The sequence below is a fragment of the Oncorhynchus kisutch genome, linkage group LG5, assembly GCF_002021735.2.
Source record: "Oncorhynchus kisutch isolate 150728-3 linkage group LG5, Okis_V2, whole genome shotgun sequence".
NCBI lineage: Eukaryota > Metazoa > Chordata > Actinopteri > Salmoniformes > Salmonidae > Oncorhynchus > Oncorhynchus kisutch.
Genome location: NC_034178.2, coordinates 54,858,867 through 54,875,954, shown reverse-complemented (window position 1 = coordinate 54,875,954; position 17,088 = coordinate 54,858,867). Strand labels below are relative to the sequence as shown.

Below are 17,088 nucleotides of genomic sequence, written 5' to 3'. Positions count from 1 at the left end.
AGGGATTCTATGGGTATGGTTATATACCCTTCTAAGCAGCCTCATCAGGGATCAACTGGTGATCAAGGAGAGTACCACGTGGAGAGGGAGGCAGGGGGTGGGGGCACGTGGGGAGACGGGCGGTGGGATTTGAATGAGAGTGATTGGATAATTGGTCTTGTCATAATCACCTAGATCAAGGGTAGGCAACCCTGGTCCTGGAGTACCGCAGGCATTTCATGCTATTGATTTATCTGACATGAAAGACCAGATGTTTTGAATTTAGGCAATCACTGAACTGATCAATTTGGTAAGTTTGGGTTCTGTGTGTGTGTGTGTGTGTGTGTGTGTGTGTGTGTGTGTGTGTGTGTGTGTGTGTGTGTGTGTGTGTGTGTGTGTGTGTGTGTGTGTGTGTGTGTGTGTGTGTGTGTGTGTGTGTGTTTTAATGAGAGAGATCTGGGATTTTAATGAGAGAGATCTGGATAATTGGTCTGCTCAGAATCACCTAGATGATCTTATTGCAAAACATATACAGTACCAGTCAAAAGTTTCTGTGTGTGTGTGTGTGTGTGTGTGTGTGTGTGTGTGTGTGTGTGTGTGTGTGTGTGTGTGTGTGTGTGTGTGTGTGTGTGTGTGTGTGTGTGTGTGTGTGTGTGTGTGTGTGTGTGTGTGTGTGTGTGTGTGTGTGTGTGTGTGTGTGTGTGTGTGTGTGTGTGTGTGTTTTAATGAGAGAGATCTGGGATTTTAATGAGAGAGATCTGGATAATTGGTCTGCTCAGAATCACCTAGATGATCTTATTGCAAAACATATACAGTACCAGTCAAAAGTTTGGACACACCTTCTCATTTAAGTTTTTTTTTATTCATTATTTTCTACATTGTAGATATCAAAACTATTAAATAACACTTTTGGAATAATGTAATAACCAAAAAAGTGTTAAACAAATCAAAATATATTTTAGATTTTAGATTCTTCAAAGGCTCCAAAGGCTTCAAGGGCTGTCTTCTGTATCCCACCCCAACCTTGTCACAACACAACTGGCTCAAATTAACTTTTAGCAAGGCATACCTGTCATTTGAAAAGCATTCCAAGTGACTACCTCATGAAGCTGGTTGAGAGAATGCCAAGAGTGTGCAAAGCTGTCATCAAGGCAAAGGGTGGCGACTTTGAAGAATCTAAAATCGAAAATATATTTTGATTTATTTAACACTTTTTTGGTTACTACATGATTCCATATGTGTTATTTCATAGTTTTTATGTCTTCACTATTATTATACAATGTAAGAAAAAGTTTTTAAAAAATAAAGAAAAACCCTTGAATGAATAGGTGTGTCCAAACGTTTGACTGGTACTGCATATTTGGTATCCAGTTTAAAATTTGGGAGGTGGTTTAACATTTAGGGATTGAGGGCTGTCAGTATGATAATCTCAAGTCTCATCTTGAATGCTGCAGGTTAGCTAGCAACAAGTAACATAAAAAAAAAGTTACAGACGCACAAATACTATACCCCTCCTAAAATGCTAACCTCTTTCTCACTCATCATTATTCATGATTCATTCATGACTATCAATAATCATCCATATTAGCGTAGAAGTGTTAAGAAACATCATATTTTTATTTACAATAAAAGTGACTCCAAAATGACACAATACATTATTCACCATTCAATTATATTGTGAACAGAAAAATCTGAAATACAACCAAAACAAACAGCAAATGCATCCAACAAGTTTGTAGAGTCACAAGCCTGGTGTAATCATTGCCTGCTAGGAATATGGGACCAAATACTAAACTTTTGACTACTTTATTACACATATTAGTGAATTTGAGCCAATATTTTTGGTGCACTAAAATGGGGGAGCTATGTACAAAAAGTGCTGTAATTTCTAAATGGTTCACCCAATACGGATGAAAATGCCCTCAAATTCTATCTGACAGTCTGCACTTGAACCTCAGTCTTTGTTTGATTTCAAATACAAACTTTTGGAGTAAAGAGCTAAAAGAAGAAAACATGCTTCACTGTCCCAATAATTACGGAGGGCACTGTATTTGTCCTACATTTGAATGTTTTTACAAAACATTTACAGAATTGTATTCATGGCCCCAAAACTATCATACATTGGAAAATGTATCAGAGAATGAGGACCAAACGTCAGTGAACAAGGTACTACATACAGACACAGGATATGACCACCAACATGTGACCTACTGGGGATCAACCTGGGTCTCAAGGCACAAGACAGCATCGTTAGTTTTGGGAGGTACTGTAACACAACTCTTCAGGACAGATTTTTCCGAACCACCTCTGAAAATCAGGATGATGACCTCAGGAGAAAGGCTTTGCTATTAGGCATTTATAAAATAAATCTCTTAAAATGGTCACTGATCAGTGAGTTTGTATCATAACATTACTATGGTCTTGATCAATCATTTTGGCGTATTTCCAGATAGAACATTTCATAATTTTACTGATGAATCATTTGGTAAGTGATCAGCTAATCAAACAGCTAAACAAATCAGCTCAACAAACAAAATAGCAAAGTAAAAATAAAAATTAATTAACTGTATAAAAAAATACATGATTTATGCATCCATTTATTTGTCCCATCCTACATTACATAGAAATACATGTTTATATAAATGTTTATAATACATTTTTACGTTACATAGAAATACATGTTTATTCAATGGTCTCTTAGAATGCATCAATGCATCCAAGTGCAGACAACACAATCAAGATTGCGACATCCAATCCAAATAAAGTTCCATATATGTCTTAACATCAAGTATAAACTACTCAGTTGAGCAACCTCTGAGAGGAGCATTAAAAAAGGACGCTTCTGGGCTGGGATGTAACTTCTTACATACTGTTACAGTGTGGTACTTGGCTGTGTTGAGAGTAGAATTTCAGACGTGTTTTGTATCTAAAAAACGTGTCCTGCATTCAAATGACCTAGTGGCCTCATGGGTGGAATGTTATTAATATTTTTCATAATTTAACAATTAATAAATGTTTCTTTTTGGGGGGGGGGGCAAAAATCCAGTGTTTCTATGTCAAACTGTTTTGCTATATTTCAGTCTTCTGTGATGTACAGTGGGGCAAAAAAAGTATTTAGTCAGCCACCAATTGTGCAGGTTCGCCCACTTAAAAAGATGAGAGAGGCCTGTAATTTTCATCATAGGTACACTTCAACTATGACAGACAAAATTAGAAAAAAAATCCAGAAAATCACATTGTAGGATTTTTTATGAATTTGCAAATTATCCCCAAAAAATCCCAAACACACTGCCCGGGCAACGAAGGAGTGGCTTCGTAAGAAGCATTTCAAGGCCCTGGAGTGGCCTAGCCAGTCTCCAGATCTCAACCCCATAGAAAATCTTTGGAGGAAGTTGAAAGTCTGTGTTGCCCAGCAAACAGCCCCAAAACATCACTGCTCTAGATCTGCATGGAGGAATGGGCCAAAATACCAGCAACAGTGTGTGAAAACCTTGTGAAGACTTACAGAAAACGTTTGACCTCTGTCATTGCCAACAAAGGGTATATAACAAAGTATTGAGATAAACTTTTGTTATTAACCAAATACTTATTTTCCACCATAATTTGCAAATAAATTCATTAAAAATCCTACAATGTGATTTTCTGGATTTTTTTTTCTGATTTTGTCTGTCATAGTTGAAGTGTAAAGTATAATATTGGGATACAAACTCAACATTGAAGACATTTCAACTCTATATCTGATATGGTACAGGTGTCTTCTTTTTTGTAAGCCCATACCTATATGTGTGGTGTATACTTTCGTTTCAAAGTACATTTGTTTAAGACTACCAATAAGCACTGTGTGTGACCCTGATTTAGCCCATTGCAGTAAAAGGTTAATATGGCCTTTCCGTGTATACATTAGCTTGTTGAGAAAATCCATGGTGACACTATAGGTTAAACACAGAGCTTAGTGTCACTGTCAGGACTTATCAATCACCGATATCTGACACCCACAGTGACTGTCAGACACATAAGAGCAGCTTAGAAAGACGAAATAGAATGAAGAGAGGATTCAGAGAGGATGAAGAGAGGAGTCCCAAAAGACAACAGAAGACTTGGCCCAGAGAAGACAGTCCTGTATTGCTTGTTGACACCGAAGAAGCCCCCTCATCACCCATTGAGTTCTTGCCACACAACATGGTCAGGGTGTATGAAACTGTAGAGAAAGAATAAGGACCACAAGCCAGGGACTAGATACAGTCTCTTGTATAGGACATGGCAACTTTTTTTGGTAGCACCTTGTGTATAAATCAATTAATATTGTTGGTAAAGCCTAACATGTGTGACCAACTGGGATCAAAACAACCCAACATTAATTCTCATATAATTATATTTTTGCACATATCCAGTCAAAAACATTCACCGACACAAAAACCTTTTGATGCATGCATTTATTAATCTAAAATAACATTAATAAGTATTTATAAAATGTTTTCAGCAAATTATAGCATAAAGGTGGCCAACAAAAGCCACATCAGGAACACCTGCTCTTTCCATGAAAAAGACTGACCAGGTGAATCCATGTGAAAGCTATGATCCCTTATTGATGTCACTTAATCAGTGTAGATGAAGGGGAGGAGACATATTAATGAATGATTTTTAAACCTTGAGACAATTGAGACATGGATTGTGTATGTGTGTCAGTCAGCGGGTGAATGGGCAAGACAACATATTGAAGTCCCTTTGAACAGGGTACGGTACAAGGTGCCAGGCACACCAGTTTGTGTCAAGAACTGCAACGCTACTGGGATTTTCACACTCAGCAGTTACCCATGTGTATCAAGAATGGTACAACACTCAAAGGACATCCAGCCAACTTAAAACAACTGTGGAAAGCATTGGAGTCAACATGGGCCAGCCTCCCTGTGGAAGGCTTTCAACACCTTGAGTCATGCTCTGACAAATTGAGGCTGTTCTGAGGGCAAAAGTGTGTAATAAATAGAACAATTATGATTGTCGGCTCCTAGGCAATTTAACCTCCCAACAATCCACATATTTTTTATTCGAGACTTCTCTCTTCCTGGATTCCCCGCAGGGGAAGGGACAGTAGGGGCACAATCAGCAACTCAATATTAGGAAGATATTTGTAATGTTTGTACACTCAGTATATGTAGCCTCATTTCGTACCAATTCAATCTCAATCCTTCAAGACAAAAGCATGAGAATAGTTCACTATGCCATCTCAAGCTCAAGCAATTATGTAGAGAAGGTATTGTGTGAAGCAATGGAAAAGAGTCCTAATTTGGTATGCATGTCACTTTTTTGAAAAAGAATGACAGTCAGTATACCAAGTGCAGATTTGTGAAAGGGTGGAGAAGCCTTGAAGCGTAATTACATTTACATTCTAGTCATTTACCTGACACTCTTATCCAGAGTGACATATAGTAGAAATTATGGTTAAGTGCCTTGCTCAATCAACAGTTTTTTCACCTAGTCGGCTCTGGGATTCAAGCCAGCAACCTTTTGGCTCTTAACCGCTACGCTACCTGCTGCCCCCTCCCCTGTAATTGGCAAGATTCCACTTTCTGTCACAGTAGCATGACTTGCCTTTTAGTGGTATTGCTGTCCTTTACAGCAGGTGATGCTCAGAGGGGAATTGTGTCTCACTGAGACGGGTGCCCAAAGCTATGGAGCAAAAACCAAACCTTCAAGTGGTTAATCATGAAAACTCTTGAGGATTCACCTTGCTGGGAAAAAATGAAAAATCACAATGTGAAAGTTCTCCTGTGCTTCGGTGGTCTAAGAAACTGCAACATAAAATGCAGAGTAAAAATTGGCTATGTTTGATTATGCAATGTTTTGAGGACTGTACCGTAAGAGAGCATCTTCTGATTAGAAAATAAATCTACCTAATTGAAAATATGACAGTCCATGTAAAAAATGTAATCCTTTGAAGTTGTTATGCAGGGCCCACAGAGGACACTTCTGTCTTGCTTGCTGACACAGAAGTCTCATCATCAGCTCCTGAACTAATTCCTACAGCAGCCAACATGCAGCTACGGAACTGTAGAGAGAGAAGGATAATTAGAGAAATAGATTGTTAGCATTTTTCACTTTGCCCAACATGAAGCATTGTTTATTGATGCACAAAAGAGAGAGATCAAAATATGTTACCAACCTGTTTGTTCATCAACACATAGATGACTGGGTTGAAGATGGCTGAGCTCTTTGAGAAGAAGGCTGGAATAGCCATGGCTGTGGCTGTAAAGGCTGCTCCTTTGTTGAAGAAGATCCAGGCAGCAAAGCTGGCATAGGGGGTCCAGGCAATCAGGAAACCACAAACCATCAGGAAGCACATACGTGTCACTTCCTTCTCAGCTTTCTGGGTAGATGCTGAGTCCTGCTGGGAAGCTGCAGCCTGAAAACAAACAAGGGAACACACATGAAATCAAATAATTGTTTGAAAAAAAGTATGGGCAGTATATCTCAACTACATTCAACCACCGAATATCGAGTGATTCATTTGTTGTGTTTAGGAAAAAGGGATAGACAAACTGTCTGTCTGAGCAGTGTACTAGAATTAACCGCCTTACCGCCTTGACTGTGAGGACAAGGCTTCCGTACGTGAAGAAGATGGTGACGACAGGAACACAGAAGTGGCAGGAGAACATGTAGATCACATATGATTCATTGTTGAAGCCTTCGGCCAAGGTGTAGTAATCAGGTCCACATGAGCACTGCATACCCTCTGGGATATATCTATGTGGGAAAGACAATAAATAAGCCTCTATTCAAATATTTTACTTTAAAATGTATAAAAGGTTATCACAAGTTATGCCTTGGATGATGTCTTTGAATGATATTCTTTCAGAAAGGAGTTTACTATGAATACAATACTTGTCAAATGTATAAATTAGATTGACTTGGATGCCGTTTATCTATACGTATGTAGTATAACCAGATGAGATGCCCTTTCTCAGTGGGAAGAATACTGAGAGGCTATGGTCGGCATCCTTTAAACACAAACTCAAAATGTCTACTTCCACCTCAGTGTGTGATCTCACCAGATCAGATCACAATCTTTCCCAAAACTTTCCTGGCCACTCTGATCGGATCTTTGAGAACCATACACTATTTTAACTTCAGGTGTAAATTAAATAACTGAATCTAGAATAATCTGTCACCTTATTTGAAAGAAGTGGTCAGTTTACTGTGCCAGTTAAGTTATGAATAACATAACTGGAAAACTGAGGCCAAGACTGAAAAGAGCTACTGTACAGTACTGTAGTAGAGAGCTACTCAGGAGGCTTCCAAGTGGTGCAGCAGTCTTAGGCACTGTATCTCAGTGCGACACTACAGTCCCTAGTTTGAATCCAGACTGCATCACATGCAGCTGTGAATGGGAGTCCCATAGGGCGGTGAACAATTGGCCCAGAATCGTCCGGGATTGGCCGGGGTATGCCGTCATTGTAAATAAGAATTTGTTCTTAACTGACTTGCCTTTCTCCAGTCTATTGAGGTGGGGAAAGGTTGGCAAATTGTCTGCAGATTGCTTGCCTGCTCTCTCTACAGTACCAAACCATTAATTTAACTTCTCATCCAGTTATGTATTAACTAATCAGACTGGGTAGTTGACACAGTTTGTAATTTATCTATCCATTGAGGGTGAATCCTAAATTCCACTTCTCTCAAATTTTCACTTTGTCTCCTATTTAAACCAATGCACAACAAAGTGAAATTTAAGTGGAAGTTGCGATTCGCACCAATGTAATCACACCCTGGTGGTACTCACGCCTCAAGACTATATTAGACCATTACGGTCTCCGGTTCTAAAGCAAGGCTGCACTGATGCATTGACAGGTTTAAGCCGATATAGCCAACATGTTTCTTCTAGTCTTTCCACTAAGGCTGAATGGATAAACCACGTAAAAACGTTCATATTTCTTTTTGTTTGAAGACCTATTCAGGCCCATGCTCCATTATCTCTGAGTACAGTGGTCTCCAGAATGTCTGTTACATTTTAGTCATTTAGCAGATGCTCTTAACCAGAGCGACTTACAGTTAGAGCATTAATCTTAAGATGGCTAAGTGGGACAACCTCATATCACAGGCATAAAAAGTACATTTTTCCTCAACAACGTAACTATCAGTAGAGCCAGATTTAGAATGGGGGGGGGGGGTTGGACTGTTTGAAGAGGTAGGGTTTCAGATGTTTTCGGGAAAATGGGAGAAGGGAGAAGCTAGTTCCAATATTGGGGTGCCAGGACAGAAGAACTTGGACTGGGCTGAGCGGAACTGCCATACCGTAGGGGCGGGAGGGCCAAAAGACCTGAGGTGGCTCAGGTGTAGGGTTTGAGCATAGCCTGAAGGTAGGGAGGGGCAGTTCCTCTTTCTTTTCCATAGGTAAGCACCATGGTCTTGTAGTGCATGCGAGCTTCGACTGGAAGTCAGTGGAGTGTGCAGAGGAGTGGGGTGACATGAGAGAACCTGGGAAGGTTGAAAATCAGGTGGGCTGCAGCGTTCTGGATAAGATGCAGGGGTTCAATGGCACAAGTGGGGAGCCCAGCCAACAACGAGTTGCAGTAGTCCAGACGTGAGAGGACAAGTACCTGGATTAGGACCTGCTCCGCATCCTGTGTGAGGTAGGGTTGTACTTTACGGATGTTGTAGAGCATGAACCTGGGTGTCAGAAAGGGGGAAGGATTAAAGTAGTTGAGTGTCATCTGCATAGCAATGGTAGGAGTGACCATGTGAGGATATGACGGAGCCGGGTGACTTGGTGCATAGAGACAAGACAAGAGGGCCTAGAACTGAACCTTGGGGGACACCAGTAGTGAGAGTACGTGGTGTAGACAGATTCTGTCCACGTCACCTGGTAGGGGCGGCCTGCATAGCCTGAGATGCCCAGCCCTTAGGGTGGAAAGGAGGATCTGATGGTTCACTGTGTCGAAGGCAGTGGATATATCTAGGTGGAAAAGAACAGAGGAGAAAGAGTCAGCTTTGGCAGTGCGGAGAGCCTCCGTGACACAGAGAAGAGCAGTCTCAGATGAGTGACCCATCTTGAAGCCTGACTGGTTAGGGTCAAGAAAATCCTTCTGAGAAAGGTAACGAGAAAGTTGATCAGAGACGGTGCTCATCCAGAAGTGGTGCTCCTAGTGGCCGTGGACTTTAATGCAGGAAAACCTCATCTCTACCAGCATGTCACATGTGCAACCAGAGGAAGAAAAAAAACTCTGGACCTTTATTCCACACACAGACGTAAACAAAGCTCTCCCTCACCCTCCATTTGGCAAATCTGACCATAATTCTATCCTTCTGATTCCTGCTTACCAGCAGAAACTAAAGCAGAAAGTACCAGTGACTCGTTCAATACGGAAGTGGTCAGATGACGTGGATGCTAAGCTACAGGATTGTTTTGCTAGTACAGACAGAATATGTTCTGGGATTCATCCAATGGCATTGAGGAGCATACCACCTCAGTCACCGGCTTCATCAATAAGTGTGTTGCCGACGTTGTCCCTACAGTGACCGTACATATCCCAACCAGAAGCCATGGATTACAGGCAACATCCGCACCAAGCTAAAGGTTAGAGCTGCCACTTTCAAGGAGCGGGACACCACAGGATGCGGTTTCAAGGAGCGGGATGCCATAAGATGAACCATCAAACAGGCAAAGCATCAATATAGGAATAAGATTGAATCCTACTACACAGGCCCTGATGCTCATCGGATGTGGTAGGGCTTGCAAACAATTACAGACTAAATACGGAAACACAGCCGCAAGCTACCCAGTGATGTGAGCCTACCAGATGAGCAAAATGCCTTTTATGCTTGCGTCGAGGCAAGCAACATTGAAGCACGCATAAGAACACCAGCTGTTCCGGACTACTGTGTGATCATGCTCTCTGTAGCTGGTGTGAGCAAGACCTTTAAACAGGTCAACATTCATAAGGCCACAGGGCCAGACGGATTACCAGGGTGTGTACTCAAAGCATGCACGGACCAACTGGCAAGTGTCTTCACTGACAATTTCAACCTCTCCCTGACCGAGTCTGTAAGACCTACATGTTTCAAGCAGACCACCATAGTCCCTGTGCCCAAGAAAGTGAAGGTAACCTGCTTAAATGACTACCGACCCGTGCACTCACGTCAGTCTCTAAGAAGTGCCTTGAAAGGATGGCTTTATACACACTCCAATTCACATACTGCCCCAACAGATCCACAATCTCAATTGCGCTCCACACTGCCCTTTCCCACCTGGACCAAAAAACCACCTATGTCAGAATGCTGTTAATTGATTACAGCTCAGCGTTCAACACCATAGTTCCCACCAATTTCATCACTAAGCTAAGGACCCTGGGACTAAACACCTCCCTCTGCAACTGGATCCTGGATCTCCTGATGGGCCACCCCCAGGTGGTAAGGGTAGGCAATGACACATCTGCCACACTTATCCTCAAGACTGGGGTTCCCTCAGGGGTGCCTGCTCAATCCCCTCCTATACTTCCTGTTCACCCATGACTGTGTGGCCAAGCACAACTCCAACACCATCATTAAGTTTGTTGGCAACACAGCAGGAGGCCTGATCACCGACAACGATTAGACAGCCTATAAGGAGGAAGTCAGAGAACAGCAGTGTGGTGCCAGGACAACAACCTCTCCCTCAATGTGCGCAAGACAAAGGAGATGATCATGGACTACAGGAAAAGGAAGGCCGAATATGCCCACATTCACATCGACAGGGCTGTAGTGGAGCGGGTTGGGAGTTAGGTTCTTTGGTGTCCACATTACCAAACTATCATGGTCCAAATATACAAAGACAGTCGTGAAGACGGCACGACAGGTTAGTGCGTACGGCCTAATACGTCACTGGGGCCAAGCTTCCTACCATCCAGGACCTATATACTTGACGGTGTCAGAGGAAGGCCCAGAAGAATTTGACTCCACTCACCCAAGTCATAGACTGTTCTCCCAGCTACCGCACGACAATCGGAGCACCAAGTCTATGTCCACAAGGCTCATTAACAGCTTCAACCCCCAAGCCACAAGACTGCTGAATAATTAATCAAATTGCCACCCCGACTATTACCATTGACCAACCCCACCACTTTGTTTTTACACTCTCCTACTTGCTGTTTATTTTCTATGCTTAGTCACTTTACCCCTACCTACATATACAAATTACCTCGACTAACCTGTAACCCCGCACCTTGACTCGGTGCTGGTGCCCCCTGTATATAGCCTCTGTATTGTTATTTTCTTAACTCCATTTCTTGAACTGCATTGTTGGTAAGGGCTTGTAAGTGAGCATTTCACAGTAAGGTTGTTGTATAACACCTGTTGTATTCGGCGCATGTGACAAATAAAATGTGATTTGAGACAGCACGCTCAAGTGTTTTCGAAAGAAAAGAATGGGATACAGGTCTATAGTTTGATGTCAGATGAGTCAAGTGTTGGTTTCTTGAGGAGGGGAGGCCAACGCAGGCCAGTTTGAAGTCAGAGGGGATGCAGCCAGTGGTCAAGGATGAGTTGATGAGGGAAGTGAGGAATGGAAGAAGGTCTCCAGGGAGACGGGAGGAAGGGATGGGGTTGAGTGGGCAGGTTGTCGGGCGGCCAGACCTCATTAGTCACAGGATGTCATCTGGAGAGAAAGAGGTTAAGGCGTGGAGTAGTTCTATGGCAATGAGACCACTGGACTCAATAGGCTGAGTGAATAGCGGATGTCGTCAACCATTTTCAAAGTGATTGATAAAATCGTCCGCAGAGAAGGAGGACAGAGGGGGAGGGATTGAGGATTAAGGAGGGAGGAGAAGAGGTTCATAGGGTTAGACACAGAAGCTTGAAATGTAGAATGTGGCCTTTAGCAGTGGATACAGAGGAGGGAGTGAAAGGATGATAGGTCCTCCGGAAGTTTAGATTTCCTCCATTTTCGCTCAGCTGCCCTGTTCTGTAAGCTCTTTTTACTCGTAACGAGTCACTAGGCCACGGAGCAGGATGGGAGGGCTGAGCTGGTCGGAAAGAAAGGAGACAGTGCAAATTATAGGATGTGGAAAGGGAGGAGAGTAGAGTCGAAGATTCAGACTCAGGAGACCGGAGGGAGAATGATTTAGCAGAAGGGGGAGATGATATAGTAAAAGAGGAGAGAGAGTGAAGAATGCGATGGCGCATTACCATCTAGGTAGAGTAATATTAGTTAGGATTGGAGGAAAGGTAGACAGAGAAGGAAACAATGTAGTGATCACAGACCTGGAGGGGGCAAGAGAGGCAAGGAGGGGAGAGAGAGATGGAAAGGAATTAATCTAAGTCAGACGACGGGAGGTTGAAGTCGCCAAGTACGAAGAGCAGTGAGCCATCATCAAGAAATGAGCATGAGGAACTCTCCAAGGGCACCTGGTGGGTGATAGATGTCCACTCAAGCTTAACATTATTAACAAGTGACATTGACAGCATGGAATTTAAATAAGGAGATGGACAGATTGAGAGAGGGGGAAAAGAGAAAATCTCCACTTAGGAGAAATTACAAAACATTGCAGCCGAGGGGTGGGGAGCGTCTGTAAAGTCTAAAGTCTAGAAAACATACACACATAGTTGACAAAGCTACAAAAGAGCAAAAGGAGATATGTAAATAACTAGGTAAGATACACAAGTGACAGAGTGGTGTGGAGCCTTCCTCTCTCGAAGAACGTTGCAGAACAACTCAGCAGAACCGTCTTTGTTTCGGTGATGGTCTTAGTTTGAGACACGACCGCCACTTACACCTGCTGTTGAGAAACCAGCGGAGACTGAAGAACTAACACTAATTGCTAATTGCCTAGCAGAGGTGCAGAGCACACCTCCCTGTACTAATTTCTGATTGTTTAGTAGAGGTGAAACCACTCCCCATCCAATACAGCCACTGATTACCAAAAACAAGCCACAAATTGCCCTGCCCCTTGATTCTGGTTGATGTGTTAACAACTATCTGCAAATGATGAGCAGTCAGGAGTTCACACACCAAGTAGGCTACTGGGAAGACAGTATTAGACAGATAAAGACCAAAACATGATACTTATCACTCCTGGAGATATCAGGAGTCCTCTAGCTATAGAATGATTTGAAGTTACCAATCAGACAAGCTCAGCTGCAGTAACAACATCAGTCAAGTGATCTGAGTCAGATAAGATCATGTAAGCTATCTCACTGACCTAAGGTCTAGCCTAGCCTATGGGAGAGAATATTTAGGTTCATGCTAAGGTATCAGATAAGATTCAGTGAACTACATCAACTAAACATACTTGGCCTTAACACCTGCATTCTTTTGTTGGCTATCATGTTCTAAGCTACTCAAGATTGGGCCTCATTAGGTCTGGTTGGACATGGTTACATTTAAAATCTGTTCACACTATCCTTAAAATGCAATCATTTCTAGCCTAAAATTGGCATTATCCCATTTCACCTCTCCACTAAAAAGGCTGATGTGGCAAGGTTTACAGAAAAGGCTATTTGTGGTGAGCAAGATGAGTTACCCCCTTGCAATGTATATCTCTGTGAGACCTCTTATTACAGTTTTTTACAATCGCTAGGACCCCTTTCTCAATACTTAGGTCCCTTTGTCAAAACTCTTCACACAGTTTTCCTAACCGACTTTTAGCCTGGCACAGCAGTTACTTTCACATCCAAAATGCACTAAAACTAACACTTCATACATGTCTCAAATCAACTCATTCTTCCATAACAATAGCAAAGGTTGTCACCCAATAAGCACACTTTGTCACTCATAAAACAATTACCTAAAAAAAAATAACAACACGTAGCATTACACAATGTTTTCTTTTGTAAAATGTCTTTACAAAACAAGAATGACACCTCTCTACTGTTTAGAATCCACTGCAGTATATGTTACAGGAATGAATCAGACATGATGCAATATGCTTCAATATGTTTTATGTCATTTTCTGGCATTGAGTGATTCCAAAATACAAGAATTTGTATATACACCATCCTCCGATGCAGATAAAGTAACAATGCTAGTCAACCCTGTCTTCTGCATTTGGCCACAGGTTCTCAGCCACATCACAAAGAATATTTTGGCATGCCTGGTCCATCCCTGGCAATCTTCTGCAGATATGTCCAGGCATCCATCATTCATTGCATCCAGGAGGGACATTTGATCATGTGTTTTGTTCAAACCCAGTTCTGTGTTTTATAGTCATCTTACCTGGATATATTGGTTTCTGAGTTGCTTGACTCGTTCAGAGATCCTCTCAAAGGGGACAGTATACAACTGCTTCATACTGACTTGATATTGTTTCAGGACTCTAGAAATATTTGTTATGCTTACATTGTGAATATTTCCAAATGTAATGTTGTCTGCAAAAACTCTGTTCTGAAAATCTGTGAGTTGTATGCCTTTGTTTCTGATGACCATATCAACATTTGCAGTTTCCTGCACAGCAGTGAAAATCCTACCTCTCCCGCCTGTGGGAGGTAACCGTTGGGTCCTAAGCAGAAATACAAAAACAATTACGCACAAGTGGATTTGGAGGCTTTGCTCAATTGACTTCTGTAATGTGCAGTTCAGTCAGATGCCCTTGCAGAATGCACATCTTATCTGTTGTTTTGCCGGACATTTCTCAGAATAGATGCCACTGTTGAGCGTTGCAGATTTGGCTGCACTCTCAGACCAGCCTTTCTCATTCATAGACCATGATTTATTACATGATCAATTATAGTAGCCCTAATCTCATCTGAGACTACAGCTCTTGATCTTCCTCTCAGTCTTCTTCCACCACGCATACGTACTCCTCTCCCTCTCCCCTCTCCCTCTCTTCTTACTCTGTCAGCCACTTCTCTATCTCTGGCTGGGTCCATGTTTACATTACAGTACAGCATTATTCCTAAGATGTCCCCTTTTGTATAGATGGTAATGAAATTGATAGGCTAACACCCGGTTAGGTGTTCAGCTACAATGGGATTCAGCTGTGGTTGGTCTAATTGTTTTGATAGTATTTCATTTTTGGAATATATTTGGAATATATTTCAATACGGTATTACTGTAGAAATGTAGCAAATTGCTGTCTTATACAATTTTATGTTAAGTTAGGTTTTTTTACTAAAGTTTAACAGTTTTGAAAAGATTATGTTAACTTGTGCAAATTGGCCTGTAGGTACATAGACACAAACACCACCAAAACTCTGAGTGAGAAAATGATTCAAACGATAGAAATTTGAAAGATGTAGTCATTGAATGCATTTTGTGCCAAAGCAATGAACAATGATCCACAGTTTAGCCCACATAGACTGCTGTTGTGCTCACTGTGTGAAGAGTTTTTTTAAAATGACCTAAGTATTGAGAAATGTGTCCTAGCGATTGTAAAAATAAAATAAAACTGTAATCAAAGTTTTGAGTTACCTAGACCAGCCAACCAATGGGGGGGCAGCACAGGTCATTGCCATGACCCAGGTGAATGCACATCCGGCACCAGCGTGGGTGGTAGTGAATGTGAAGCTGCCCATGGGCTTGCAGACGACAATGTATCTCTCAATGGCCAGCACCACCAGAGACCACAGAGAAACCTGACCTATAATGAGACAAGGAAAGTGAGTAGTTATATCTTGTTGTCCAATTGGTTGCTGAGACTTCCCCCAGCATCTCCATCAATGTATGTATCTCAAACAATTCATGTTTCGTAGACCAGGATTGGTTGATAATATCAGTCGGTTAGTTGAGACATAATGGTATTATGTAAATATAGCAACAAAATAACTAGAATTTGACTTAGTCTGGCTGTATTACACAAATACACTTTTATCCAGTGAGACGAGGTGAGACAACCAGATATCCCTGTCATAGAAAATACATTTTCCCATAATTCAGTACTTATTAACAAAGTCAGTGCTAGTAGAAAAATACGAAGTTGTGTCTTGCGTGGGGGTGTATGTTACTGGATGTTCTCTCACCTCCAATTGTAGCCATGAAACCCTCGATGGCACAGCCTATAGGTCCAAAGACGAAGTAGCCATTGATGGCGGTAAGGAAGGTAATGGTGAATCCAAAGACTACCATGATCATTCCAGCTGCAGCCAAGTTGACCAGAATGAAGTTTAGAGGTTGCTGGAGCTTCTTGTTTGTGGCTGTGACATACAGGGTCAGACCGTTGATGGGGAATCCAAAACAGATCAGGAAAAACATGTAGACAGCAAGCAGATAGAATTGCCATGGATCTGCCAAGTAGTACTGAGGGTATTCAAAGGGACTTCTTACAAGTCCAGTCCTGTTGGACATGGGGATGTAGAAGTTGTTTCCTTCAGTGCCGTTCTGCATCTTTAACCAGGGAGTGGTTGAGATGAAAAGTGGAGAATCTGCTCTAGCTGCAGTCTAGTGTCTTCTGGCTTCTTTATTATTTGGGATGCTCTGGGTATGTTTATATACACGTCTAAGCAGCCTCATCAGGGATCAACTGGTGATCAACTGGTGATCAAGGAGAATACCACGGGGGGGGGGGGGGGATTTGATTGAGAAAGATTTGGATAATTGGTCTTGTCATAAACACCTAGGTGATCTTATCACAACAACATATCTATTAAGGATCCAGTTCAGAGTGGGTTCTGTTCTATATATAGAAACCAGTTTTATTCACAGAGCCTGACAGATTGAGCTGATGCAGTCGCTTTCTCTCCATCACAAACACAGCCTGTTACTGAGAATGTGTGTGTGTGTGTGTGTGTGTGTGTGTGTGTGTGTGTGTGTGTGTGTGTGTGTGTGTGTGTGTGTGTGTGTGTGTGTGTGTGTGTGTGTGTGTGTGTGTGTGTGTGAGAAAAGATGTTGAGATATATAATATCTCTGCTGTTTGTTTTTACCTGAAAATAAAGTTAACCTCATGCTACCATCTGCAACAAAACTGAAATTCGAAATCATTTGAGTAGGATACCATAGCACACTGTTACAGGATCAGCACCTTTCACATGAGAAAATGGGGCTTAATGCTTTATCTCAATCAGCCAGAGACACATTTATCTCTCAATGGTTTTCAAAAGGAGTACCAGAATATCAAAATGATTTGATGCTGAAGTAAAATTGAAACATACCTATTACACGCTGTGTGTTTATATGTTGAGCCAAAGTAAGCTTTATAGTTCAAATGTATA

The 17,088-nt window shown here is 41.8% G+C and overlaps 1 protein-coding gene across 1 annotated transcript; it reads right to left on the bottom strand.

Annotated features, from left to right (window-relative positions):
* Window positions 1–4,332: 4,332 nt before the first annotated feature.
* Window positions 4,333–16,342, bottom strand: LOC109891279 (green-sensitive opsin-like). Its single transcript, XM_031825433.1, has 5 exons — window positions 15,901–16,342; window positions 15,353–15,521; window positions 6,555–6,720; window positions 6,140–6,379; window positions 4,333–6,025 (listed from the first exon to the last, which is right to left on the bottom strand). Exons 1-5 carry the CDS (start codon window positions 16,262–16,264, stop codon window positions 5,921–5,923), a joined length of 1,044 nt encoding a protein of 347 aa, XP_031681293.1. The 5' UTR covers window positions 16,265–16,342; the 3' UTR covers window positions 4,333–5,920.
* Window positions 16,343–17,088: the final 746 nt, after the last annotated feature.